At 37.6% G+C, this 27,973-nt stretch overlaps 1 protein-coding gene across 1 annotated transcript; it reads left to right on the forward strand.

The window, feature by feature from the left end:
- IGFBP4 (insulin like growth factor binding protein 4) lies at positions 1–27,973 on the forward strand. The gene is made up of 4 exons (XM_014073928.2): positions 1–387; positions 23,214–23,371; positions 23,965–24,099; positions 26,455–27,973. The coding sequence occupies exons 1-4, from the start codon at positions 39–41 to the stop codon at positions 26,587–26,589; spliced, it is 777 nt and encodes a 258-aa protein (XP_013929403.1). The 5' UTR covers positions 1–38; the 3' UTR covers positions 26,590–27,973.

A 27,973-nucleotide genomic window follows, 5' to 3' on the forward strand; every position in this document is an offset into this window, starting at 1 on the left:
CTTGGCCCTTCATTCTCCAGGACCGCAGCCTGCTTATCATGCCCTCCCATGGGGTGTCTGTTGCCCTGCTGCTTCTAGCCCAGGTGGGCTTTTCTGTGAGCCTTGAGGCTATTCAGTGCCCTCCATGCTCTGAGGAGAAGCTGGCACGCTGCAGGACACCCTCTGGATGTGAGGAGCTGGTGCAGGAACCAGGCTGTGGATGTTGTGCCACATGTGCCTTAACAAAGGGGATGCTCTGTGGGGTATACACATCTCGCTGTGGTTCAGGGCTGCGGTGTTACCCACCACGGGGAATGGAAAAACCCTTGCACACACTCATGCATGGCCAAGGTGTTTGCATGGACCTGTCTGAAGTCGAGGCGATCCAAGAGAGCATGCAGTCAACAGGTAAGGTGCCATCAGGTTATTGGACCCTTAAGGCTGGAGGACATCATCATCTGTGGCATGCATTGTTTTTTTGGAATGGTTTACAGAGCTATTCCTTGGTGGGAGGAAAGATTGATTTGGAGTACTTTAGATGAGGGGCCAATGATTTGAGCACACAGGATTTAAGTTGCTGGTGCTGCCCACATCTACATCTCCTGACCAATTGGAAGGAAATTGGCATCAAATTTGCATTCACTATGTTTGGTTCAGACAGGATTAAATGCCCTGTAAACTCTTTGGGAAATTCAGCAGAACTGTGTGTTGTATTTATGGCTAGCTGTATGTTAATTTGGTTGATAGTACAATGGCATGTTCTTAGTGGTTATCCTAAAATGACTAGTTTCAAAGAGCAAAAGGCTGGCAAAGAACATCACTGGAGGGAGTGAGGATTTTGGTGTAATTATTTACTGATAGTAGGAAGGCAACATTGCTAGCAAGGCAGTTATTATTACTGTTAATGATGTGACATACAGCAGGGTTGTAACAAGAGGAAAATCTGCAGAGAAATGACCCTGTGTGAATACGATCTCACGTTGCCCAATTCCTGGCCAGGAAGGAAGCCAAACACTTAGTGATACTCCAAGGAGAAATATTTTTCCTACCTGATTGCCTGGCTTCAATTGCTGAATAGGATTAAAAGGTGACCCATTTTTAAATAATTACTTCAATCTAAAAACAACAATAACCCTCTCTCCCCACATTCCACCCCCACTCCACCCCCCACATTTTACTCATATCACCAGAAGGTTTCTATTAGCAAAAAGAGAACTGGAAATTGAGGAAAATAGGGTTCATATGCTGAATTAAAAAAAAAAAAGCTACAGAGAGTTTCTCCTGGATATGCCCACATTGTGATTTCAAGTTTTTGTATTACCCGTCTTGAAGTGGGAAATGATACAAGCAGGAGAAAAAAAAGAGAGAGGGAGGGAGATAAATTTGTCCCCTGCTTGTTGCACTGGAGAAATTTTTGAAAGCCTCACGTATCTATTACACACACACACACACACACACACAAACACACACACACCCAGGGTTTATATCTATCTATCTATCTATCTATCTATCTATCTATCTATCTATCTATCTATCTATCTATCTATCTATCTATCTATCTATTTGTCTATCTATCTATCTATCTATCTATCTATCTATCTATCTATCTATCTATCTATCTATCTATCTATCTATCTATCTATCTATCTATCTATCTATCTATCTATCTATCTATCTATCTTTCTTTCTATCTATCTATCTATCTATCTATCTATCTATCTATCTATCTATCTATCTATCTATCTATCTATCTATCTCAGGCTGTCTAATAATAAACTGTTTTTCACATGCACAAGTACTCAGAGAGATAGTATGAAGATTTTTTAAAATTATCTTCAACACATTCTTGGTAAAATTTGGTCCTTTGGAAAAAAAACGTTAACAAAAAGAGCATGACTGATCAAACCATCATTATAAAGATGTTTCACTATGGAGCTAAAAATGGTTTCTTCTTTGTGTGAATCTGATACTTTTGAATCAATGATAAGAAAACGGACTATAATCCTAATGGTCACCTCACTAATCAATAAATTATATATATGATGATACATATGACTCTGAGAAATAAATTCAAATAAATTGAATGAGCTTAACCTTAAAATAGAGGGGGTAAGACTACTATTCTGAATGATATATTGATATATCGAAAGACTGGTTGGGTTTCTTTTCTTTCGAATGCATTCTCAGGTGTGGAAATATATTTTACACACAATGCGCACGCACGCACACACACACTCAATCAGTACTGTGATTTTGTATTCCATAGTAATGTGCAATAATTATTGCTCATTAGCTCTTCTTGCCCTACAGGAAATTCATATCCTCAGATCACTTAAAAAGCATATAATGGATGGCTAAGTGTTATTGCCAGTTTGAAGTTCTTAATGGTAAAAAGCAGCAGAGGTTTTCAAGCTTACAAAGGCATAATTAATACCCATTAAATGATAAAACATATAGAGTAGATTGATAGTCATACTTCTCTTTGAATTAAATAAATCTATAATAATAACTATTTCTTCTCTAGACTTGTCCTAAACCACTAAACCATATCATTGCTTCTGCTGTAGCTACAAACATGCATTAAAAAGAGCAAGGTACACATCTTTTAATTCTTTGTTAATGGTTTGTCAAGGATTTCCTCTCCTCCTTTTTGTATCTATCAGCTGCGTGGAATAGGTGAACATCAATTCCTGTGATGATATTTCACCCATCATTACATTTCCTGGCTAGTAGAGGTTTGGTATCTGCTGGAATTGCTCTATGTAGTGCTACAATGGAAGAAATTGACATGGTGTCTGAAAGAATAAATTGTATTTTTTTCATCAATCTTCATGTTAAGGATAAAGCTTTTTTCCACATTAATTATAGGCTTGTAGTAGGAGCCACTTTTTGTGAACAAGGACAATGCAGAATCCATGATCACAAAGAGCTGGTCAAATGTGTAGGTTTCACTCATGCATTTGCTAATCTGATCAGCTCAGATTTAATAATACCTTATTTAATCATTCTTACCTAGTCACACGAATGTTTCTACAAAATAGAATAAACCTAAGGAATGTTGTTACAATTGAATTACTCTGGAATAAGGAAGGGTTAAAATGTGCATATGCAATAGATCTCTAAAGCAAAGACAGAACTAACATTAAAATCAGGATCGGAATGATTTCTTCAGTGTGCTACTATGAACAAGGAAGAAGATACAATAAAAGTATATGATATGGAAAAAATAGCCTTCCATTGACAATCTTGTCATGAGTAGATTCACATGCTAGTACAAACAACAAACACACAGTAAAATAACAATAAAAATTGGTGTTGCTATAAAAGATACCAGTATTTACTAAATTAATCAGAGGAAGGCATGGCTATTGTGTTTTTGTAATCAAGGGGTTTAGAAGATGCAAATTGCTTACAGGGCTTGGAAAACCTTCCCTTTTTAAATAATTATCAAATGTACAGGTAGCAAAATTATTACAGAAAACAAGAAAGGCTGGGAATTCTGAAATCTGCATTGGCAACTCCTTAATGTAAAGTAATGTAAAGGACAGTATAATAATTCAGATTAAACTCTATTTCTGAGGTGGTCTAGGATTGAATTCTGTACTGCCCTAAAATTGCTGGGCTACAGAAACTTGCAATCAATGGTGGGACTTTTACTTCTGAAAATATAGAAAGTATCTTCAACCCCATATTTATCCTTGGAAAAAGACATGGATTTTTTTGAGGTAGAAAATAGATGTAGATCTAGATCTCTACTTCCTTATAAACTAAAAATGAAACATACAATTGGCAACACGCTTAAAAAATGTCTACAGTAAAATTAATACAGCATGAAAAAGACAGTCTGGTAACCAGGGATGGGTTCCTGCCAGTTCTAACCTCTTCTATAGAAGAGGTTCCACAAATCTACAGTGCCGTTTAGAACCGGTTCCATCTCCCTCCCCCCACCCGTCTGCACATCATCAAGATGAAGAGCGAGAGGAGGAATTCTGGGAGTTGAAGTCCACAAGTCTCAAAGCTGTCATGTTTGAACACCCCTGGGATTTTTTTTCTAAAGGGTTAGGGGTGCAAAGGTCTTGTAACTTGGCAGCTTTAAGACTTGCACACGTCAATGCCAGAGTTTCTGAGCCAACATGACTGGAGGAGGAATACTGGGAGTTGAAGTCCACAAGTCTTAAAGTTGTCAAGTTTGAACACCCCTGGGTTTTTTTCCTAAAGGATTAGGGGTGCAAGGGTCTTGTAACTTGACAGCTTTAAGACTTGCGTGCTTCAAATGCCAGAGTTTCTGAGCCAACATTTTGGTTGCTAAATGAGAGCATTGTTAAGTGAGTTTCACCACATTTTACAAGTTGGCCACGCCCACCCAGTCACATGGCTGCCAAGCCACTCCTACTCAGTCACATGGTTGACAAGCCACACCCACCCGTCACATGGCTGGTAAGCCACCCCCACAAAGCAGGCCACACCTACAGAAGAAGTTCTAAAAAAATTTTGAAACCCACCACTGCTGGTAACATACCAAATGTAATCACCATTTGTGATTCTAAATGATGTTAGCTAAATTATGTCTGTGCAGGTCCTAAATTAAGATTTAAAACAATCCAGTTTCCCCAAATATGGGCAAAATGAGTTGCTATTAATAAAGATTTTGTGGCAATTATCCCAGTTCATGATCTTCTAGATACAGCATATCAGTATCAGTCCCCAAAATTTCCGATCAGCAAAATGGTGGAAAATGTAGGGAGAGGGGTTTGCTGACTAAGGACATCTGGGAGTCACTAAGCTAGAGAAAAGACTTGTTGATACTCAGAGAATGCACACAACTACAATAAACAACTCCCCCAATACAATATCTGAAGCCAATCTTTGCATGAAGATCTGTTGGTGTTTTGAGATTTAAAAAAAAGCGAACTAAGGTAAGATAAACTTAATACAGAATGTCCATGTCCAATCCATGAGGAAGATGGGCAGTTTTAAAATATGAATGAATGAATAAATGAATGAATGAATGAATAAATAAATAAATAGAGGGACGTGGTGGCTCATTGGCTAAGATGCTGAACTTGTCGATCAGAAAGGTCGGCAGTTTGGTGGTTTGAATCCCCAGTGCTGTGTAACGGAGTGAGCTCCCATTACTTATCCCAGCTTCTGCCAACCTAGCAGTTCGAAAGCATGTAAAAATGCAAGTAGAAAAATAGGGACTACTTTTGTGGGAAGATAACTGTGTTCTGTGCGCCTTTGGTGTTTAATCATGCTGGCCACATGACCATGGAGACGTCTTCAGATAGTGCTGGCTCTTAGGCTTTGAAATAAGAGATGAGCACTGCCCCCTAGAGTTGGGAACAATTAGCACATATGTGGGAGGGGAACCTTTACCTTCATATACATACATACATACATACATGCATGCATACAATGCATATATAAATGTCACAGGGTTCATATAGTTCAAATAACTGGTCAACGCACCCTGAGCTATAGCAGTACTTGGTTTTTAAAATTAAGTATGTTCATTAATCTTTCTGTTCATCCTCCCAAGAGAGTTCTTTTAGATTCTCCTCTTCTCACCCCTGTTGAATTGCACACAATTCTTTAGCTATTTGTTTTAAAGAGAGCATAATCTCCTTTTGGAGATTTTTTGTTTTGAATCATGACATCCTGAAGCATTCTATCCTGGAAGTTGCTACAGGAATTGCTGACTTTCCTGCCTAAATAGGTTGGAGAGATTAGACATCTGGGAAACAGCTGGATCATCAGAGGAATATCCTTTTTGAAAAAGAAACCCGAGGAAAAGCTTCCTCCGTAACTCGATAGAAAAAGCTTTCCAAACACTAGGTATGACTAAGATATTTATATTGTATTGCACTTGTAATAGCAACATGCAGACACTTTATTGTTGCTATCATTTGGATCATTGGAATCATTTGGAAAGTCCATGAATACTCTGCTGTTTAAGGAACAAACATAATGGCATCTATTCCATTTAACTAAGGTAAGGTTAAATTTACAAATCCGCTGCTGGAATTAATATATGTCATAAAAATAAGCTGTCTATAAAAGGCAAGAACGGGAACTGTGACTAAATTCTGAAAAATGCAGTACAGGACCCGGCAAATGCTTGGTATGTGGATGTTCTACATATCAGATATTAGAAGAGTATAATGGAAATTTGGTATTACAAAGTAAAATGCATGTACAGTATGTAATATATGTGGCCAGGTCTAAAAGAGTAATTTCTTCCTGCTTTCTGAATATAGTTGGGAGTTTATTTTGCTTTTAAAAACAGTGCTAAGTCTATTTGACTAAGGTTACCAGCTATCCAGCAAAAGGAGGACATGTCCTCCTTGTTAACCTGATGCCCTCCATCCAGAAGGCATAGCCTTAAAATCAAATATTGTCAGTTCTTTGGAGTATCTGCAAGCATTTTTTTTTCCTGAGCAGCTTTTGCTATGCTAGTAAGTGCTAATTGCAAGATAATAGCTTCCCACTTATGCTGTGATCAGTAATACAGTGAAGATTTTACTTCTTCTCTGATAAGCTTTAGTAAACTCTTGCCGCTAAAAAACCCCCCCAGTTTTTCTGATACTGGAAAAAGTATTTTTGTATATACATAGGCCTTTTTTCTTTCTTTGCAGTTTTTCACTTTCATTTTTGTTGTGGCTGTCAAGAAAATTAAACTGTATGCCTTCCCCCTGTTTCCCTCAAAAACACTTATACTTCTTTCTTATTGTTTATGTCCTCCTTCACTGGCTCAGATATATAGTATCATATATTTTGGGACATGGTTGAAATTCATAAAAAAATTAGGACGCACCAATTGCTGACTTTGGTATGCTCAGTAGAAAGAGTAATGATACAGGTAGTTAGAGGCGAGATGTAGAATGCAATGAAGCAGGGTAATATTAAGAGAAGGGCAGCGTAGAAACAAAAATGTATATGGGGAAAGCTTATGTCCTACAAAAATCAAGAGCATAAAAAATCAACACTGGCCTTTGAAAGGCTAAGTACAACATGAAATAAAGTAGCCTCGTCCTCCGCCTCCGATCTAGTAATCCTAAGAGATTAATGAATGTTAATTGGGGAAAGATTTAAGATTTACAGGTAATCTTAGTTAAACCACTTCCTGGTGGTGGTTTGCAGTTATGACACTGATGAAAATATAAGTTTGGAACGCATCCTTGTATTTATAATTATAATGCAAAGGAAATCTGAAGTAAAACTAAGTATAACTGCAGTTTTATTTAGCAACTGCTTTCCTTGAGTTGCGGTGGCGCAGTGGTTAAAGTGCAGTACTGCAGGCTACTTCTGCTGATCACTGGCTGCCAGCAGTTTGGCAGATCAAATGTCACCAGGCTCAAAGTTGACTCAGCCTTCCATCCTTCCAAGGTGGGTAAAATGAGGACCCAGATGGTTGGGGGCAATATACTGACTCTGTAAACTGCTTAGAGAGAACTGTAAAGTACTGTGAATAAGTGTAAGTGCTATTGCTTAATGATTCAGTGCTGGTCACAAATGTAGGCTATAGGCTTATGCTTCTATTTATTTGGCTTATCCATTGTTTACAGCTCTTTAACAGGCAAGGAGTATATTAAAAATGGTATTGTTTAGACCTCCTAGAAGAGTAATATCCTAGAATGCAAATTATATAACCAAAACTCTCTCTTCTATTAATAGTCTGTTTAGTTTGAAATGGTACCATTCTTGAAAAAAGGTTTCTATTTATTTGTCCTGTAGCATCACAGTTTTTGCAGTGGGGGGTATTGAATATGACAATCTGAAGACTATTCCATCATCTATGGACTTTTCATTAAGGTTTATAATTGAGTATTCGGGAACATGATTTTTATAAACATCATTTGATAATTCACACAGTAGATTATGCTATTCCAATATTTACAATATAATTTATTGATCCACTACAAAAAGATACTGCCTTGTTATTTTATTTATTTATTTATTTATTTATTTATTTATTTATTTATTTATTTATTTATTTATTTATTTATTTATTTATTTATTTATTTATTTATCTATCTATTTGTTTATTTATTTATTTATTTATTATTTCCAATTTCATAAAGTTTTCAGCACTACCACAATGTTTTCTATTTTTCTACCTTTACATCTATCCCTACAGATCAGAATAGTAACATGAGAATCTATTCTTATTCTAAACAATCCTGAGAAGTAGGAAGATTTGGGAAATAATGACTGGATTCACACATTATACTAACCCATAATTTTGTAAAGATGGTTTCTTGAAGCCATATTTAGTGGGTTTGATTGTTATGCTAAATTACATTGCATGATTTATAAAGGATGTGGCTGGGATCCTATGTTATAATAAAGTACGAAAAACAATCATTTGGTTTAATGAAATTAGTTGCCCAATTTATGAAATTAATTGCCTATTGTCCCATAGCCCCCAGTAAGCTCTGGAGTTGAATAATGGTTACCAGTTCCAGTCCAGCATTAAATCACCAGCCTTATCTACACAGATTCTAACAGATGTAATAAAATATATATTTCAAAAATATTTTCTCAATAGTTTCATGATTATGGATATCAGCTATAGAGTCTGAGTGTCTGACTATTTGCCATTTCTGCAAGGGCTATTGGAGGTAAGATAAAGAATTATCTCACTCTGTAAAGATTTAATTTTATGCACCCAAGAGAAATCCAAAATAGAAATGCCCCTAGTACATTGCTTTTTGGCCAACAATTCTATTTTAAAGTACCCAAGTAGAATTTTCACCATTGCATACACTTATATAAACTCAAACATACAAGATGCTGGATATACTTTACAGTAAAATGGGACTTACAGTCTAATGTCAAACTATTTTCAAGTAGAATCATGGGGGATGACTAACATATTCATCATATGTTACACAATATAACACATTTGCAGGTTGGCTTTCAATGTTCATTAGCAAGGGAAGTGTGGTGGGGTAATGATATAAAGTAGCCTGAGCATGAACACAAGAAAGAATAATCACAGAATACTTACTATTCTGTGTGCATTTTGTTAGTTACTAATTTGCTGGACTGGAGAAGGAATGGTCTGTAGGCTGAAATCCCAACTACGCATCATACAAAATAGTTTGCAAAAACAACAACAACCAAACCCTATGTTTTGCTATCTTTTTTTAAAGTTAAATTAAAATAAGGTTAAATTTTTTGAAACATGAAAAATTGAACATGCAATATATTTTATATAAGAAAACAAACCAAACAACAGACGAATATCTCATAAGATAATAGCAAAGATAAAATAAAAACAATGGGTCAACCATTACTTTTGCCACTGTTATTTACAAGGCAGGCAGACCATTATAGTGGACTGTTCTATAAAGTTTAGGAAAACTGTTGTGAGTAGTAGTTCTAAGATGGCTGGCATACAAATGTTTTAAATAAATAAAAAGACCTATTAAAAAATCATCGTCCATGTTGATGATTTTGGTAATTGTGATTAGCAATACTGCTCTAGGCAAATTTGTTCCAGCAGTACTGGCAACTAATATCACTTTATTTTCTTTTTTTGAGATTGACTCAACCTTCCCCAACCTGGTGATTTCTACATGTGTTTGGATTGCAACTCCCAAAATAACAGCCAACTTGGCCAAAAGCTGTGGAAGACTGATTAGATAAATATGTGGAGAGTCAGGTTTATTACTAGGTCTTATGAGAGTCATGTAACCATTCAGAGATTACCCAATATTAGACTTCAGTGACCATAGATGGAATCAATTTTCACCTTCCACCTGAGCTATCCATCAAGAGAGGGTCAAAAATGTTAAGAGATGGCCACAACCATGCTGTCAAAGCCTTTGTCTTTTTCTACAACTACATGACTGTGGCCATCATCTTTAACCCAGTCCTGGCAGGCTGCCCTGGACAAAACCCTGATTTAAATCTCACCGGCTCAAGGTTGACTCAGCCTTCCATTCTTCCGAGGTGGGTGAAATGAGGACCCAGACTGTGGGGGCAATTTGCTGACTCAATTTGCTAAAAATTTGTAAACCGCTTAGAGAAGGCTGAAAGCCCTATGAAGCGGTATATAAGTCTAATAAATAAATAAATAAATAAAATAAATAAATGCCAAGTTTCAGACTTTCAAACGAACAGTTCAATATGGTTGAGGAGAAGACTGACTCATATCACTTTCTTCTCTATGGCAGGTTCCCTCAGCAGGCAGGTTAATGTGTAGTTGAGAGTAAACATTTTTATTTAGTGTCACCCTCAATACCAGGAACAGGTTTTCTGAGATTGTTATTTTTGGTGATGTCACTTACTGAGTGAGAAGGACAAGCCAGTGCCCTTGGCAGAGGGGGAAAAGGTCATAACAGGAAAGAGGAGCAGGCAGGGGTGAGCAGAGTTGTGATTTAAATCAACAATTGGGACACACACACACACCCTCCACTCCAGGAGCTCAAATAGAAATCTGATAGAGAGTAATAGGAACAGCAGGGAACCAAAATGAGATAGGGGAAAACTTTCTGAATAGTAATTGATAACAGAAACACTATGGCCCTTCTTTCTCCATACTGTGTGTTGCCTGCAAAGTAACATCGAGACCATGTGCTCCCTTCATCTCACCTGGTGGTTGCTAGGTAACAAAAGGCAGAATGGCAGCATAACCTTTACAAAGACCTATTACGGTATAATTTTAACTGAAGGCAATTTCTTTGTTTGTTTATTTATTTTACTACTTCTCTCCATGCATAACACCCACCCACCCCCAATTAGTTTCCTCCTCCACTGCCAACTTTTGTGGCTTTTAATCAAAGCTTTCTCTCTTTCCCCTCCCGATTTTAAATCTGTTTCTCATTTAGTGTGGCCCTTTTCCTCTCAGCCAGACAGTGCCCCCCCTCCCCCTTTGGCTCTGCTGAAAAAAACTGTTGACTTGCCCTGGATTGATTTCCCCTCTACTTTGTCTCTATTTCTATAACACGAGTCTGAGAGTTTTCTCTTATTTCCAAGTGACGATTAGTCATTTTGCCCAAACCACAATGTGATTTTTAAAAAAAAAATTGCAATGAAATAATACCAACTGACTAAAGGAAAGTGGCTGGTAAACCTGGGAATGCAGAGCATAATCTCCATTGGGTCTCATCCCAAACTGTCCCACTTCAAATATAGCACATTCTACCTTTGTAAAAAAATATTAAATTATGTTTAGCAATATCAACTTGCACATTAGTACAATAATATCAGCAATATTTGTCCAGATACAAAGAATAATTTCTTAATTGGTTGTGCACACACAATTATATTAGATTATTTATTTTTAAATTGGAAAGCTCAGAATAAGAACAAATATAGTATACATTCCCTTCCCTTCTTACATGCACAGTATTTTCCACCTTAGGAATGAAGTCAGGGAGCTGTGCTTACCTTGAAAGGTTTAATGCAAAACAAAGAAAAGGAATTGGGGGATTCATTTGACTTTCTTACCTCTCCCACCAAGCATCACATGCTGGAGGGGAAAACATGCAAACACCAAATACTGGTAGTCCTTGACTTATGACCATAACTGGGACCAGAACTTCTGTTGCTAAGCAAGATGGTTGCTGAATTGTGCCTGCTTTTATGACCTTTTTGCCTTTTAGTTATTAAGTGAATCACACTCAGAGGTGAGTTTCTGCTGGTTCACCCCGGATTGGGCAAACTGGTAGTGGTGGTGGTGGCGGCCCACCTGCCTGGACACTTCTGCGCATGTGCAGAAGCATTGCGCCAGTGCCTGCCTGCATGTGCAAAAGCAAACCGGTAGTAAAATAAATTGAAACCCACCACTGACCACACTTAAGTGAATTCTGCTTCCCACATAGACTTATCTTCTTGGGAGGTAGCTGGGAAGGTTGCCGAGAGAGATCACATGATCCTGGCATCTGTCATAAATACATACAGGTTGCCAAGCGTCCAAATTTTCATTATGTCACTGTGGAAAGGCTCTGACAATTGTGTGAGTCACTTTTTTCAGTGCTGTTGTAAGTCCGAATAATTGCTAAGTGAACGGCTGCAGGTTGAGGACTATCCATACTCTGTTTAACATATGTGAGTTCCTAGGAAAGTGTAGGCTGGTGCTTTAAGCAGCATGTATAGCTAATTGATAAGATGTCCAATTATCAGACATGGAGGTATTTCTACCTGCAGCCTCTCAGACTATTTATTCTAAACCAGTCTCAACCCAACTGAGAGGCCAAGGTGGGGAATGAAGCTTGGGAAGAGAACCCAGGTACTTCTTCAGCTTCGTCCTAAGCCCCATTCCCATGCCTGTCTCCCTCAGGCGTGGAAGAAAATGGAAGAACCAAACAAAAGGGAATGATCATTAAATTAAAGAAAGGGAAACCTGCAAGTGAACGTGAGCAAGTGGTTGTGGCAGGCAGAAGTGGAAGTAGCTTGTGGAGTAGGAAAAATAGTGCTTCTTCCTCAAAGCAGAAACAAGAAAAAAGCAGTTACACGAAATCTCTTGTTGGTGGAAAAAACCTACCATGGGACCATTGGGAACAGAATCAGTAGCGCACAGCTGACATAATTTGCCTAAGAAGTCCACATTTGAATCAATTTTCTATGCAGCACAGGACTCCAGTTTTTTTCCGCACAGGTCTAGCCCTCTTTCAAAAAGACCACCAGATTCATGCATATAAGTGGCCTGTGTAAGACCTGAAAAGTACCGAGTCAGACATTAGGTGAGTAGATGATTCTGCAGAAGCCTGATGACCAGCATCTCCTGGTTATAAAGAGATGCGAAACTGGTCCACGATGTTAGATTTCAGTGTAGCATGTTGTGTGACTCTACCTCCCACTGTGTGTGAGTGTGTGTGTGTGTGTGTGTGTGTGTGTGTGTGTGTGTGTGCATGTGCAAAACATAGGGACAGAGAAAAAAGGAGATGCTGAAAATGTTGCTCAGCATTTTCAGGACAATGATGACGACTGAAGTGAAGACTTCCTGATTAAGACAAATAAAAGGAAGTACATTGTCCACAGGATGCAAAACTGAGTGGAATTCTATGGAAAGTTGGTGCAGGTGCTACTCTAAAATGTTGGTTTGAAAGTATGAAATGACACTCCTAGAAGCAGTTCTTCACATAACTCAATCCTTGTTGTATTAATATTCAATACAATACTGCCCACCTTTGCAGTTTTGAAACATATCACAACACAGAGTGACAAAAGTCCAATGAAGTTTATCTCTTGCTTTTATTGGACAAACAAATGCCACCTTCTTCCAAAATTTCATTGTGGAAGATTGTACTACTCTTTCAAATGGGTTTTAAACGAGAACTTTAACTATGAGAGAATTGCAGACTTGCTCCCATTATTAAATCTCTAGCAGAATCCAGATGGTCAAGTCCAATGACTTCATGCTGTCTTCTCCATTAATGTTGCTAAGCAAGATTTCTTCCATCCTTCCTCCCTTTCTCTGTGCAAAGTTACACAGAATTTAAAATAAATTCTAAATTAACCTATGATTGCTCGCAGCTGTTCAATTGCGGAAGCATAAAAAGTAGTGGTAGGAAGAGAAATGGATATCCATTTTGAAAACTCTAGTGTTAAAACAGTTTTTAAACTCCCCCCGCTCCCAAAGAGAAATAACGTATATAGATTATACAGCAGGAATTGGATAGTGGCAGAAAATTGCAGTCATTTAAAAATGCTGGTTAAATGTAGTTCCTTTTGTGCAGAGGGAGGACATGGGGAGATAAATAACATTAGGAGAAGGAATACATGGTGTGTGTGCACTGCAGACAGTATAATATAATGAGACAATGGTTGTGACAGATTTGCACACCTTTTATTCATTAGGTTATGTATAAATAGTTAAAATGTCCATGATAAATCTAAATAAAATTAGAAACAAGCAGTTACAGATCAAACTAGCAAAGTAGTTACAAGTCATTTTAATAATTATGATAGGAATGATAAAAAGCAAATAAAAATACCATATTCAGATATAAAAATGAAATAATCTAATCTTAAATTAATTTAAAGAAAAATGAAGTCAATGACCGCAGTTATCCCCCAAATATTCTTCAGAAGATTTCATATTAAGTAACTTTGGGAATATTATAAGACAAGTTTTGTTCACCACGATGTAAAAAAGATGTTGAGACTCTAGAAAGAGTGTAGAGAAGAGCAACAAAGATGATTAGGGACTGGAGACTAAAACATATGAAGAACGGTTGCAGGAACTGGGTATGTCTAGTTTAATAGAAAGAAGCACTAGGGGAGACATGATAGCAGTGTTCCAATATCCCACAAAGAAGAGGGAGTCAAACTATTCTCCAAAGCATCTGAGGGCAGAACAAGAAGCAATGGGTGGAAACTAATCAAGGAGAGAAGCAACTTAGAACTGAGGAGAAATTTCCTGACAGTTAGAACAATTAATCAACTGCCTCCAGAAGTTGTGAATGCTTCAACACTGGAAGTTTTAAAGAAGATGTTGGATAACCAACATAAGTGGTGTAGGGTTTCCTGCCTAAGCAGGGGGCTGGACTAGAAGACCTTCAAGGTCCCTTCCAATTCTGTTATTCTATTCTAAACTTTGTTAGAAAACAAGCTTGCATTCTTTTATCAAAACATAGATATTACCAAAGGCATCTCCAGTTGGCTGGTTCTGCCCAAACCACTGAAGCAACAGTATCCCAGTGAGATAATAGGGAACATATAAACAGAGAAGGTTCTTGGGATTCTTTCAGTATTGCATGAACAAGATTTTCTGATTTTTCTGAAGGACTTTCAGTGAACCATTTAGAACATTCAGGCAGCAATTTAATGAAAGCAAACATCTGGATCAAATGAACTTGCTATACATTGTAGATGCGAATGGCCAACCTTTCCTTACCTGGGACAATAATTAGGTAAAAAATAAAAATGTAAGAAATACATATTTGTTGCATCTCTATAAAATAAAATGATATATACTTGGAGGACCCAAAGTGTGTTTTTTGAACAGGGCCAGACATGACCATTTATGCTAAGACAATATATCCAAATAGGCCTTTCTCTGTTGGTAAATAAACGTGCAAGTGTATGAATAATACACTTTTATTATATAGTACATGACCAATGTTTTGCTTGCCACTGAATGCAGAGCAAATAAAAACAAAAACAAAACAAAACACAACCACAGAAATATTCGGATTCAAAACAACTTCCTGATGTGAGAAATTTCATCAGGTAAATTTCTGCTCCCCACTCCCCAGTTGTTAGTGTGAAAAAGTGTATTGGGGAAAAAGAGAAATCTTTGTAGATAAGATTCCAAAATAAGAAAATATTATAGTAGGTTCAAGAGGGATGCGGTGACTCAGTGGCTAAGATGCTGAGCTTGTCGATCAGAAAGGTTGGCAGTTCTGTGGTTTGAATCCCTATTGCCACGTAATGGAGTGAATTCCCATTACTTGTCCCAGCTTCTGCCAACCTAGCAGTTCGAAAGCATGTAAAAATGAAGTAGAAAAATAGGAACCACCTTTGGTGGAACCACCTTTGGTGAAAAGGTTCCATGTACCTTTGCCATTTAGTCATGCTGGCCACATAATCATGGAGATGTTTTCGGACAGTGCTGGCTCTTCGGCTCCCTAGAGTTGGGAACAACTAGCACATATGTGCGAGGGAAACCTTTACCTTTTTATAGTAGGTTCAGTCACAGTAATTAGCTACTAAATGAAGTAAACAATTCTGAATTGGGTGTACATTTGATTGAACTTGCTAGAAGGTTGCTTTGCATAAACTATTTGTAAAAACAATAACCATTCTGAATGTTTCATTTCTTTAAAAAGATATGGTCATTAGGATTTCAAGATAAGAAAAAAAAATCTAATTTTATTTTTTTAATCCATATGAACTGCTAAATAATTGACAGTGTGGAATAGCTGCCCATTAGCATCAGTAAAAAGCTGCCAAATTGGGTATGAATCTATTGTCCTGGTGGAGAATAGAAAATTAGGGCCAGCTTTTCTTTCCAAATCTGCATCTGTGATCAAATTTCCCTCACCACTGCCCTGTTTCTGTGTTCCAATGATTTTATAAAACAAGTTTGCATCTGGCTTCATTCAAAATGTTTTTAGTTGCTCCCATTTGAATTCAACACTTTAAAAGGGTGATTTAAATTTTTGTAGAACTGGCCAAGCCAACTTCTCTGCCCCAAGAGGTTTTTGTAATGGGCACCAGAAATGCAGACATTTTAAATTAAATGTATGCTGTTTAATCAAGTTGCAAGGGAGTGTGTAGAAGTCCTGCAATTCCAGAAAGTATGTGCGTTCTTTTTTTTTTTAAATGTCTAGTTTTGTGATTTTGTTGGTCTAACTACCATGTGGTTAATAGTGCAGAAGGGCAGCAAAAAGCTGTTAAGGCTAACATACTTGCCAAAAAATCAAAAGCCAACAAAAATATTGAAGCACAGAAATGAAATTAAATTAGCCTGAAGCTGTTTCAACTGCCAGTTTTTCTTCTACAAAATCTTAGTAATTACTGAACAGTCCTATAAGGTCTTGCATGTATATATGCTGAAGTATAAGATGACATTATTTTCAAAGAATAAAATGGATTGTATAATTTCAAGTTACAAGTGAACCTTTTAACCTTTTCCCTGTGAAGAGCTAGCAGAAGAAATGGACTGTGTTAGACAAGAACATATTTGTTATTGTTTAAACGTCTACACGTTTTCCTTGAGGAAAACATTTAAGCACAGCTTCTTTAACCATATCTGTCTAAAGGTAGGGCTTCTTCTGCCAACTCCGTGTTTTAATATACAAAATATACAAAAGCTCAGTGCCCAGCAAGGTGCTTTACGGGCGTGACTCCCTGAATCTCCTGCATCGAGGAGCAAAGAGCTCCTTTTTGTTCATACTGCACTGGTGGAACAATGCTACATAAAAGGATTGTGGCAAAAGTAAATATATCAGTTTTTGTTCTTGTTAAATGGATTGGTAGCACATGTCCACCAGAGGGCGCTTTGACAAAACCTCCTTAAACTTGGACCTCTTTCTGTTACCGCCTCCTTCTGTTCCATCTGTAAACCAGACCAAGGGCTGTTGAGTAATTTCCCCAGCAAAATAATAAGCAGGATTCTTGCCTTGTTGTAACTTGAACTCCAGTTACACAGCTCTTCTGTCTTCCAACAGAGTCCACACTGTTAGTATTTTTTTAACCTGATTTTTAATTCTATAAAATATATGCTGTTTTTATTTTAGTGCTTTGTGACCTCATTCATCTTTAAAAAGACAGGATGCAAATAAAGTAAATAAGCAAGACTGTAGAATTCCCCCCTTCCTATTTCCTTCCTGATCTGTTCATCTATCCATCTCCCTTACTTGCTGTGCAATAAATTGCGAATTCTGCTCACAGCAACTTGTTGAGGAGGAGGGTGGAGGGTAAAGAACAGGAAGCAACAGTAGCTGTTTAGTCTCCCATATCAACATATGCTCTAAAAGGTTTCTCTAGTTTCCAGGAAATGTTAATTCCCTGGATATCTTGACGGAAACTCTGATAGTTAAATTGAAATTGGTTTAAATGCTGCATTCGATCCATTAATACAGATTGTGAAACTTAGAGCTCCTCCAGGGAATTTGACTTCACCTTTTCGTATTTTAAACAAGCCAAACACCACAGTGTTAAATAAATGTGTAAACTGGCTTCTGGCAAAAACCTCAGTTCCTCACTTAGTTATCACCCTGAAAATCCATTTTAATTTTTGAGCGTGTAGGTCTGTAATAAAACTGTATGTAGAATAAATCACAGTTGCCTGTTTTTTTTCTCTTCAAATGGGGAGTGAAGAGATGAGCTCTTGCATTTTTATAAAAAGTGCAATATAACAAGACATGGACTATGATTTCACTTAGATCCTTATCCACAAGACCAGAACCTTAGCTTATATGGAATTTTCTGGTGTCTTTCTTGGAGAACTCATGTAGGGAATGTATTAAAGCATGCTAAGGAGAGTACATTCTGGGGTTTAGGGACAGTTAAATGGTCATCCACAAGTGTGCTCAGTGCCACCTCAGTTCAGTGTCTAGCCTTGAATCCTAATTAGATGGAATGCAGATAATCTGTTTCACCTGGACCCCCTGAAGCTTCTGCCCACCAGAAGGGAAAGTTACAGATGGGCATGAAATAATCCACCCTCACTGGGTCTAATCATGGCTTCTTGGAGAGGGTACCTATTGCCTACTCCTTAAAATCAAGAGGAACCACTGACCTTTTTCAAAGATGAACTTACCACTATTTGGACTCAATCACATATTTCCTCCTGGGAGACACACAGATCTAACCAACAGATGGCTGTGCAACACCCTGAAGGACTCTGTTCACTTGGGACATATAGGCACAAAAACGCTTCCTAGATGATGATACCAGATTATACTTCAATCAGTTCCAACAGAATCTGCACAGCTCGAGTCCAACCCAGAACAAACCTGAATGATTATATTTAACACATGTTCCAATAGTCCTCATGCTGGGTACATATGGATATATCAACAATCTGATCCTTAATATGTCGTCCCCTCCCGTTTGTTGACCTTCGTATATTTTCGTAACAATTTAAATTGTTTCTTCTTAAGTGGCTTTGGCTCTAGGTAATCAAGGTTTGTCAGCTGTGTTTTTGTTCTAACAGCTCAGAAAATCAATATTTTTCCATTGATGGGACTCCCCATCCCCCTTTGACTGGGCTAAAACATTTCTCGCAGTGTTTCATGTAGGCTTCTGCAGAGAAGGAGCCTGCTTGGTTTCAGAGTTGTTGGCAAGGGGCCTGGCATTCTGGAAGAGCCTTTGTTTCGTTTCTGTCCACAAGACCTGCTCCTCTTCACTGCAAAAGCACCATGGAGCTTTTTTTGTTCACAGAGATCGATAATTCAATACAGACTACAGCGGGCGTGGGAGCATGTGTTTAAAGGCATGACATCTCGACCTTACAGCTGCAGAGAAGTTCAGCAAGAAGAAAGTAGAGCACATATGCACACACGTTGGGGAAAAATCATGTTGTGCTCTAGCAAAATATTAAGCTTTAAATGCCCTGAATTCACAGTATTCTACATTTGCTCTTTCTTCTTCTTCTTTTTTTAAAGTTAAACTAACCAGATGTGCTCTCTTGACACTTGCCTTCTGGGTTGCCAACATCTGGTAATCCCACCACTGGAATCACATTTAACCCAGAAAGTGGTTGCCAAGACTCTCCCTAGTTGTTCACTTTGATACTCATTACTACAAATCCCTCCCCCAACTTTTTGTGTTGTTTAAGAAGAGATTGAGTTCATAAGTGCTATACATTGTATAGCGAGCATCCTTTAATCTGCCCAGTTTATGCTTTAGGACTAGAAATTGACTTTGGCAATGAAAAAGAACATTACTGGATAGCCTGCTAGTGATTATTTGAAGAATAGCAATAGCACTTCAATTTATATACTGTCCCATAATGCTTTACAGGATCAAACTGTAGACTGTGCGTAGAATTAGTCTGCAATGCTGCATTCTAACTACTGTGCCACCATGGCTTTATGTGAGCTGAGGGGCAAAACACATGGTTAGATCAGAACAAGGCCACCACTAAGGCATAACTAAGATAGACCGTAAGTTCAACTCTCCATCCAGTGTTTATTATGGGTAGATGGATGGGATGGGATGGATGGGAGACAGCAGGTTCTTTAAAGTCCAATCAGCTGTTTCCCTGGCATTAAGTCTTCGATTCACACAATGGGAAATTGCCAGGAGAAAATTAACAAGCAATTTGATTTCCCCCCATTATTTACAAGAAAATAATGGAGACAAAGACAATTGGGCAGGTCTCCTGTTTCAAAGTTCTGTTTCAAGCCCTTCATTATGCCAGCAATAGAAACACTCACAGAGACAACAGTGCTTAACATGCACAGAGGAGTCATGTGCCACCCTTACATTCCTTAAGACCACTATATACCTATACTGGTCCTAATAGAAGTTGAATCCAACTGCTTCCAACCCAGTAGGAATGTTAAGTCACACAGGGCAAAAAGCACTGAGTCAGTTTCTGCTTCCAAATGTACCTCTATATTTAGAGCTTAAAAACCAACAACTAGTGTGATGTGAGGATTTAATATTTTTCACTACCAGATCGATAGGTATGGTTTTAAATTGCTTCCTGAGGAATTTTTTTTTTGGTGCTATTGCATAATCTGTACTCAATGTGTACACAATAATTCTTTTTTTTCCTTTCTGGAAGAGGAATCTATTTCATCAGTATATGAAAAGCTAGCCATGCTGCCTTGCTATGATGCAAAAGAAGCTTGAAGAGTTTGCATTGCATTCATTAAAATCTGGGATAAATTTCCTTTTCTGCCAAAAGTCAGTTGTTGAGGAGGAAAAGTAATGACTTAACAAGAAGAGGAAGCAAAAACGGACTTTACACTTCTGGGATGTTCTTTCAACTTCTCAATTGGTGGTGAGCATACAGCCCTCACATTTAATGGTGGTTCTCCATCCAAATATTAATGAGGCCCCCAAACCTTCAGCTTTTAAACGAGATCAGCTAAGGTCAGCTAGAAACCAGTATTTCTCTTCAAACATATTTCTGCAGATGTTGCTTTTGTTTCTTAACATAAGGCATGACAATAATTTTAGATTGTATTCCTCTACTTTCAAGAACAATGTTTCTCAACTTGACAACCTGAAGATGTGTGGATTTCAACTCCCAGAATTCCCTAGCCAGCTCAGCTTAGTATATCATCTGGCTTTCCTGTAGCAGGGGGAATAGCCTGAAATTGGCCACGCTGGTGAAACTTGCTGACACTATAAACATGACAGGTTCCTAGTGGGAGGTGAGCACTATGCTAGGCACTGTTTTTATTTACTTTAGAAGAGGTAACTATGGTGGCCTATGTTCGGGTAATGTAGGAAGGAAAGGAAAGGATAGAACATAGAACATGATTTTTCTTACTTCCGGCCTAATCTCAGTAAGAGGTTTTTCCCCTGGCAGGTCACCTGGGCAAAAACTGGAGATATAAGTCAAACTGAAAGTCAAAAGTGAAGTTGAAAAGGATCAACAACATATATTTTTGCTTAGAAATATGAAGGGAGATATAAGTCACGTAGTTTTGCCTTAATGCACCTTTCTACTGGTATATCAGAAGAGGCGATTCTTGTGAATTGTTGCTACTCATGTGGCCTGTTGGCTTCTCTAGGGCTATTGTATGTAGGTGGCAAAGATGCAAGCAATCACTAATTTTTTTTGTAGTTCTAGGTTTCTTTCTGTTAAGGCTGTGAAAACTGCTGAAAAGGGCACTTTTGTTTTGAAGGGCACATGTTTTCAAAGCACTATTTGGTATGTCAATGAAGATTCTCAGTCCTCCAGGTAGGGTTGCCTGAAAATTGAGTCCATGGCAACTGGACTTATTTTTGCTGATTTGAAACATTTGGCTGCTAATCCAAGCAGCTTCCTCAGTTGAGGCAAATTAATTAGCCAAGAGTCATTGGAATGTACCAACTCCTCCTGTAAGAAACTCAAGGTTTCTTCCCCAAAGTGTCTGACAATATGTCAATGAAGATTCTTAGTTGTCCAGGTAGAGTTATCTGAAAATTGAATTGTCTCAATTGATGTTGGAGGAATTGTACATTCCAATGACTCTCTGCCTAATCAACTTGTTCAGCCCAAGGAAGCTATTTGGATGAGCAGTGAAATGTTTCAGATCACCACAAATAAGTCCAGTTGCCATGACTCAATTTTCAGACACTCTTTGGAATATTATACAAAGTCATAGTCATTCAACACATTAAGCCCAACTTAGCCAATTATGGTTTAGAGAACAATCTATCCAGGCAGGATTCACACAATGTTTTAAGAAGTAGTTTATAAATCATGCTGGCTAAGTTTAAACAACATTGTGCTCTATGATTCTGTTCTCACTCTTAGTATAGTAGATGTTGATTCCCAATTTTTTGGAAAAAAGAATTTCTTGGACAAGACAGGTTTTTAAAAATCTGATGCTTACTATAGTTTGTCCATATTATGCTAAATGAGGTGTGTGAAAGAGAGTAATATTAATGCTGTGCCTTAAGGCAAAGGAACTTTTGATTTAGGAGGCTGCTGAGTCTTACAAAATGTTGTCAAATCCAAACCACTTCCTTCCCTGGAGTTGGTTAAGCAGAAACTGGACATCTTTCTATTGGAGATGCTACAATAATGGATTCCTGGATTGGGCAAGAGATTGGACTTGATGGTCTATAAAGTTCTTTCCAAAATTTTCAGTGAAAATGCTGAAGAACATAGTTTTGAGGTAAAGCAAATAGAGGGAAACCTCACTGATTAAGAAAACCTTATCTCTTTGTTTGGCAAACATCTCCAATGTTTGTCAGCTTTTGAGAAGTTGAGCCAAAGTTGTATAAAAATTCTTGGAAACTTGAGCGCAGCCTTTTTGGAAAAGGAGAATTAAAAAGAGAACATGACCATAGTTTGAAAACTCAGATGCAGCCAACTGGGCAAAGTTTTGAAGAGAAAAATGGACTAGGAGAGAAAGCTTTAAGCAAAACACAAATGGCTTGTCCGTTAGCCAAAACAAAATTTAAATGGGGTAGGCAAAGAAAATGTTTTGGTAGCCCAGATTGCTGGAAATATACTCTTCCTGGAATTTATTTGTGGCAAGCTTTATTATGTCTATATGGATCCAAGCTAGTATTCTGACAGCCAATAATATAGAAAATAATAGCTTTTCAGCATGTGTTCCATTATTCAAGTGGTGTTTATTTTTGAGCAGAGTTCAGTACTGATTGTCTAGAAGTTTTAAATTGCTCTAAGAACACAATGTAATATTATAGGACAGAAAGTATTTCTATCATTGTTAAACCCATCCATGAACATAATCGTGAACTTATTGGGCAAAGTTTCTAGATTGCAGGTTATGAAGTCCAAGAAAGATTCAACAGCAGCTATTTTCCTTTGGAGAAATTGAGAACTAATTAAACTACCATAGCTGGGATGCAAAAATCTGGGAAGGCCCTAGAATGGAAGCAAAGGCATAAGAGTATCCTTGGTGGGCCTTTTGATTTTGGAATCTGATTTGGGAGCCCCACTAATGAGTTGAGGTTAGAGCTGCTAGAATTCTCCCTCATATCCCTCCTATGAATAGGAACAATGCACGCAAGATACTTTCATGCATCCAGACTTTCAGAAAAGTAGAGAACAATTTGGATGGGCATGTTCTTAAAACGCACCTTCACGACCAACCTGCTTTGTTTTAATCCTTGTCCTTTCCTCTGCTCGTCTTTAGAGCAGGTAGAGATTGAGCTCCCTCCCACCAACAACTTCAGCCCCTGCAACATCCATGACCGTAAATGTCTGCAGAAACAACAAGCAAGAGCACGGGAACGAATAAACAATGGTGTCAAGATGTGGAACCCCATACCCCGGGAGGACATCCGGCCACTGGTGAGGGGCTTTGGTTTTTCTTCAGAGAAAGGGGAATAGAAACCACATTTGACTGAATTAGGCTCTTCCCATTTGCTCCTCAGTTTTGCTCTTCATTTCCCAACATTTCAGATGCCTTCCAGATGTGTTAGAATTACAAATCTCAGAATTAGCCTGCCAGCACAGCCATGGGATTTCTAGAAATTCTAGCCTGATGCATGTGGAGGTTTGTGGACAATCTGATTAAGAACACCTATTTGAAACAAGAAATATTTGTACTTCTGTACTTTCTGGTTTTTTTTTTTTTTTGCTACTTTATAAAATTCATTCCCAACTTGCCTCAGTGCTGGTTATTGCTAGTCATTTAATCCAGTGCACCAAGTGAACTCATTGGAGGCTTCCCTGTTATATAAAAAGTCGCCTTTTGAATATCTCACTAAGCTTGACTAATCAAGCCATGGATGGCTCATTAGCCACCTCCATTCCAGGGAGCGGTAACCTGGTGAGAATGAAAATATTCATTAACATGATACCCACATGTACTCTGAGAGACCTTGGATGCATTCACAGTTCCTGTGTTCTGACTGAAATTCCTCCTATTATTTTGCCAACAGGTCCAAGGCTTGTGTCAGAGTGAACTTCAGAGATCCTTAGAGAGACTAGCAGCTTCCCAAACCCGAACCCATGAGGACCTTTACCTCATTCCCATCCCTAACTGTGACCAAAATGGAAATTTTCATCCCAAACAGGTAACCCTGAAACATGGGACGGCATGGGTAAACTTTTATTTTGTGTGGGCTATGATGTTTTGTTTTTTTTGGACCAAATTCTCTTGACTTAGAAACAGATTTTTAATTCATTACATCTCAGAACTGCATAGCACATGTTATGAACTATTATTAATTGTGTATTAAGGCAACTCATGTGTGTTCGCTTTTCCTTATGGAACTCCAACAATGTATCAACATTATTGAGAAACCTGGGTGCAAAAATAAACATAGAAAGGGCAACAAACCTCCATCCTCTGTTCTCCAATTGTAACCTATTGGGTGATGGAAAGTCCTTCTTGATGCCAATCAGCTTACTGTTCTTACACCTCAAAGGTTGGGCAGGACATTGCAATATTTAATAAGTAACTTGTTCTGACTCCGAGAACTGACATGATGTCATTCAACCTTTCCCAGCCTAGCACCTTTCTGATATGACAGATTACACAGGGTAGAAAATGTTAGTGAGAACCTTTTGAAAATACGTTCTTGACATCTCCAGTAAATAACTGTTATGATAGCCATATCTGGTCAGAGAACACATCATGTGAGGTGGTGAGATGACTATCCATCATCCTGGTAGTTTCCCAACAGTACCCTCTGCCATTCTATTTGCCTTTGCTTTGTGTGGAGTTGATGGCACAGTTCCAGATAAAACACTAAACACATTGCCTTTTAAAAGTAGCTCTGGACCTCCGTATTCCCACAGTATCAGTAATGTTGAAGAACTGAAGTGATTTATTTCCAGTTCAGCTCTAGTATAGTTGATAGTTTTTTTTCCTCCTTTTTTGAGATCCTGTAGTTCTATTTTGCCATTTCCTTCACCCCAACTCTGGGGTTTTGGATTCTATAAGGAAAAATGCTAATTTCATGGCATTTCAGTAGCCCAAATTAACAGAGGGGAAAACAACTGGCATATAAATAGCCAAAGTACCCCTCCCACCCACAAATCCAGACCACCCCAAACCTTCACTCAGTGATAGTGCTGAGGCTGGACCTGGGCCTTGATTTCAGACCTAGAGGCACCACTGTCACTCAAAAAGGCTGCCTTTTGCCATTCCCCATTGTTCAATAGCCTTGGAGGATGGTATAATATTCCTTGTGGCCCAGTGTTCCCCGGGTTCTGCTCTATACCACTTATTTTTACCCAGTGTTCTCTTTTTGTTACTGCTTGTACTACTGTTCTTGGTTGCATGAGGTCTTCAATCTTGAAGCAGGTTCAGAGAAGGTTATTGCACAGCCTCAACCTTCAAAAACTGTGTAAAAGCACTCCCCATTCTTAAAACAATTTTCGGAAGCTCCAGAGGCCATTCAAGAGCACTGCCCATTTGTATGACTTCTGGAAAGTTTGGAGGAAAGCACATCCCATTCCCATGTGGCCTCTTGCTAGCTTCAAAAATTGTGCAAGAATGGGGTGTGTTTTTGGGAATAGTTCTTGGATATTAGTGAGCCCTGATGTATCGCTTAAAATGTCATGGTACATCATAGGTTCAATACATCATGTAATGAGTCCAATGTTTTCTAGCCTCCCCACCCCACCCCATGTTTACATTTTCAACATAAATTTAACATACCTTTATACATTCTAGACAATTTTTGGGGACCTATACCAACTGTTTTATAAAAATTATGTTTGTGATATAACAATATATATACATTTCAATTTTTTCAACCCACATTTTCCCACTATTCCATTTGCATATTGTAACTAAAAATAGTCATTTTATCATATATTCTTTCACTTGTTCTTCTGTTTCAAATTTATACATTTAAGTAATAATATGTTTATTTGTAAACAGTTCTATTTTCAAATTAACTCTTACAATACTCAAAACCAAAAGTTTTTTCATCTAAATCTTTCTATAAATATATATAAGAAAACTATTGGCAAATATATCCTATTTATATAAAAATGGTTTGGGATGCAAGTAAAGCTTTTATTAAAGATTATTTTGTAAAACATAATAACTCAAAAAGAAGATCCAAGAAAAAACACAGGCTATTTTGAATGATAAAAAGCATTAAAAATGTCCAGAGAAGATAAGCATTTCCCATCAAATTAAACATTTATTACAATAATTATTGATGTTAACAATAAGGGAAATGAAAGTAAATTTAATTTATGTAAACAAAAAAAAACCAAATTGCAAATAAATTAGGGATATGACTAGAGTACAAATGAAGTTTGTGTTTCCCTGGCTGTGGATAAAATGAAAGCAATGTGAAAAGGATATAATGTCAAAAATAATTAGGAGCAGAGCAATATGAAAACGAGTTCTTAGTAAGAGTATATCATTTTTTCATAATTATGAGAATTAATCTATCTTTCTCCTTTAGTGTCACCCAGCTTTGGATGGGCAACGAGGGAAATGTTGGTGTGTTGATCGGAAAACAGGGTTGAAATTGACAGGAAGTCTGGAAGTGAAGGAAGATTTGGATTGCCATCAGCCTGTAGATGGAGTGGAAGAGTGACCAGGCTGATAAGTGGACAATAAGACTTGCCTTGACAATCTGCCAAGGAAACTTGTTGTACTTAGTGTTTGATAAGTAGATGCAATGCAAACTGGGAGTTACCACAATGCCTTTTTTTTTCCTGAGAGGGAATAATAGCAGTAATGGCTGCCTCTCTCCTCAAAATAACTGCATTAATCTAAACACAATGTGGTTTAGTCAATCCGTTTCTCTCTGCTGTTTAACTGGGTAGCTATTTGCATTCATGGATCATTCTTCACTGACAATGGAAATTATATTCCCTGTGAATGACCATTGATGACAAAAAGCCCCATTGGCTTTAATCTTGAGTACCTCAATAAGTCTTTTGAGAGTTTTCTCTGAGTAGACCTGCTCTTGTTTTTGGTATAAACTGTTGGGGAACTTGCTCTTCTCCTACTGAGAAAGGGAAAAAGAAAAGAAAAGCTCTTTCCCGCACTTTTCTTAAAGGTCCACTAAAGTCCGAGATGGTTCAGTAGTGCCTAGACTTCTTCCATCCTAATATACTTGATCTTCTTAATGCAAGGGATAAATTACATTTAGGATGAGAAAAAGTATGCTTATTTAAAAGGCCTCATTTTCTAGCCATGATACACCAGTCTTCATTCTTGGAACCGGTTTTTATTGCTATAGCCTTGAAACACTTTAAAGCAAGAATATAGATTAGAGCATTTTTCAACAAAATGCTCTAATTTGTATTAATCAGACAAACTTTTCTCAATCCCTTGTTTCTCCAAATCAGAGTTTTACTTTGAATTTAGGATGTCCTTTCCATAATTTCAAGTAAAGCTTTAATTTAAAACAATTGTTACAATTGTTAATTCATATTCCAAATATGAAGGGGTACAAAAAACTCAAATCATAATATATAATAATTAAAACCATGTTTCTGCATTCATGCATTTAAAAAATCAGAAAAAAAGATAGCTGGTATAATTCAGCTGATGTTTCTATCCTTGCTCGGCAATTAACTATTCAGTATATTTTCAAACAAAGTAAGATAATCTTTGCTGCATAAGATGGCATCTTTGAAATCTGGAAAAATGAGATTCTAATCTAGGGCATTTGGTAAAAATAATAATGTCTTCCAATTTGTAGTAATAGTGACAAAAGAACTTTTAGAAATTGGCATGGGAGCCGGATTTAGCAACATTTTCAAGGATTGTTCTTTGGCTTATTTGAATAAAATAAGGGTGTAGGAGGGAAATCCTAAAAATGGGCCTCTATATTTATTTAATTTACATTGGAGATAGGATTCAGATTCACCTGATATAGCTATTTGCTTTCTTTTCCTTTCCTGTTAAATGTAGAGTAATTATAGCCCTGGTATTAAGAGATTACCCAACCCAAGACTATTTCAAATCTG

Source organism: Thamnophis sirtalis, unplaced genomic scaffold (genome assembly GCF_051295495.1).
Source record: "Thamnophis sirtalis isolate CommonGarterSnake01/CBP01778 unplaced genomic scaffold, rThaSir2_p1.2 scaffold_4, whole genome shotgun sequence".
NCBI lineage: Eukaryota > Metazoa > Chordata > Lepidosauria > Squamata > Natricidae > Thamnophis > Thamnophis sirtalis.

Bases quoted from the DNA above. Each gene is read 5' to 3' on its own strand.
- IGFBP4 (XM_014073928.2), top strand. From the start codon at position 39: ATGCCCTCCCATGGGGTGTCTGTTGCCCTGCTGCTTCTAGCCCAGGTG. The intron at 388-23,213 runs GTAAGGTGCCAT...GCTCGTCTTTAG, and splicing joins AGAGAGCATGCAGTCAACAG to AGCAGGTAGAGATTGAGCTC. The intron at 23,372-23,964 runs GTGAGGGGCTTT...TTTTGCCAACAG, and splicing joins GGGAGGACATCCGGCCACTG to GTCCAAGGCTTGTGTCAGAG.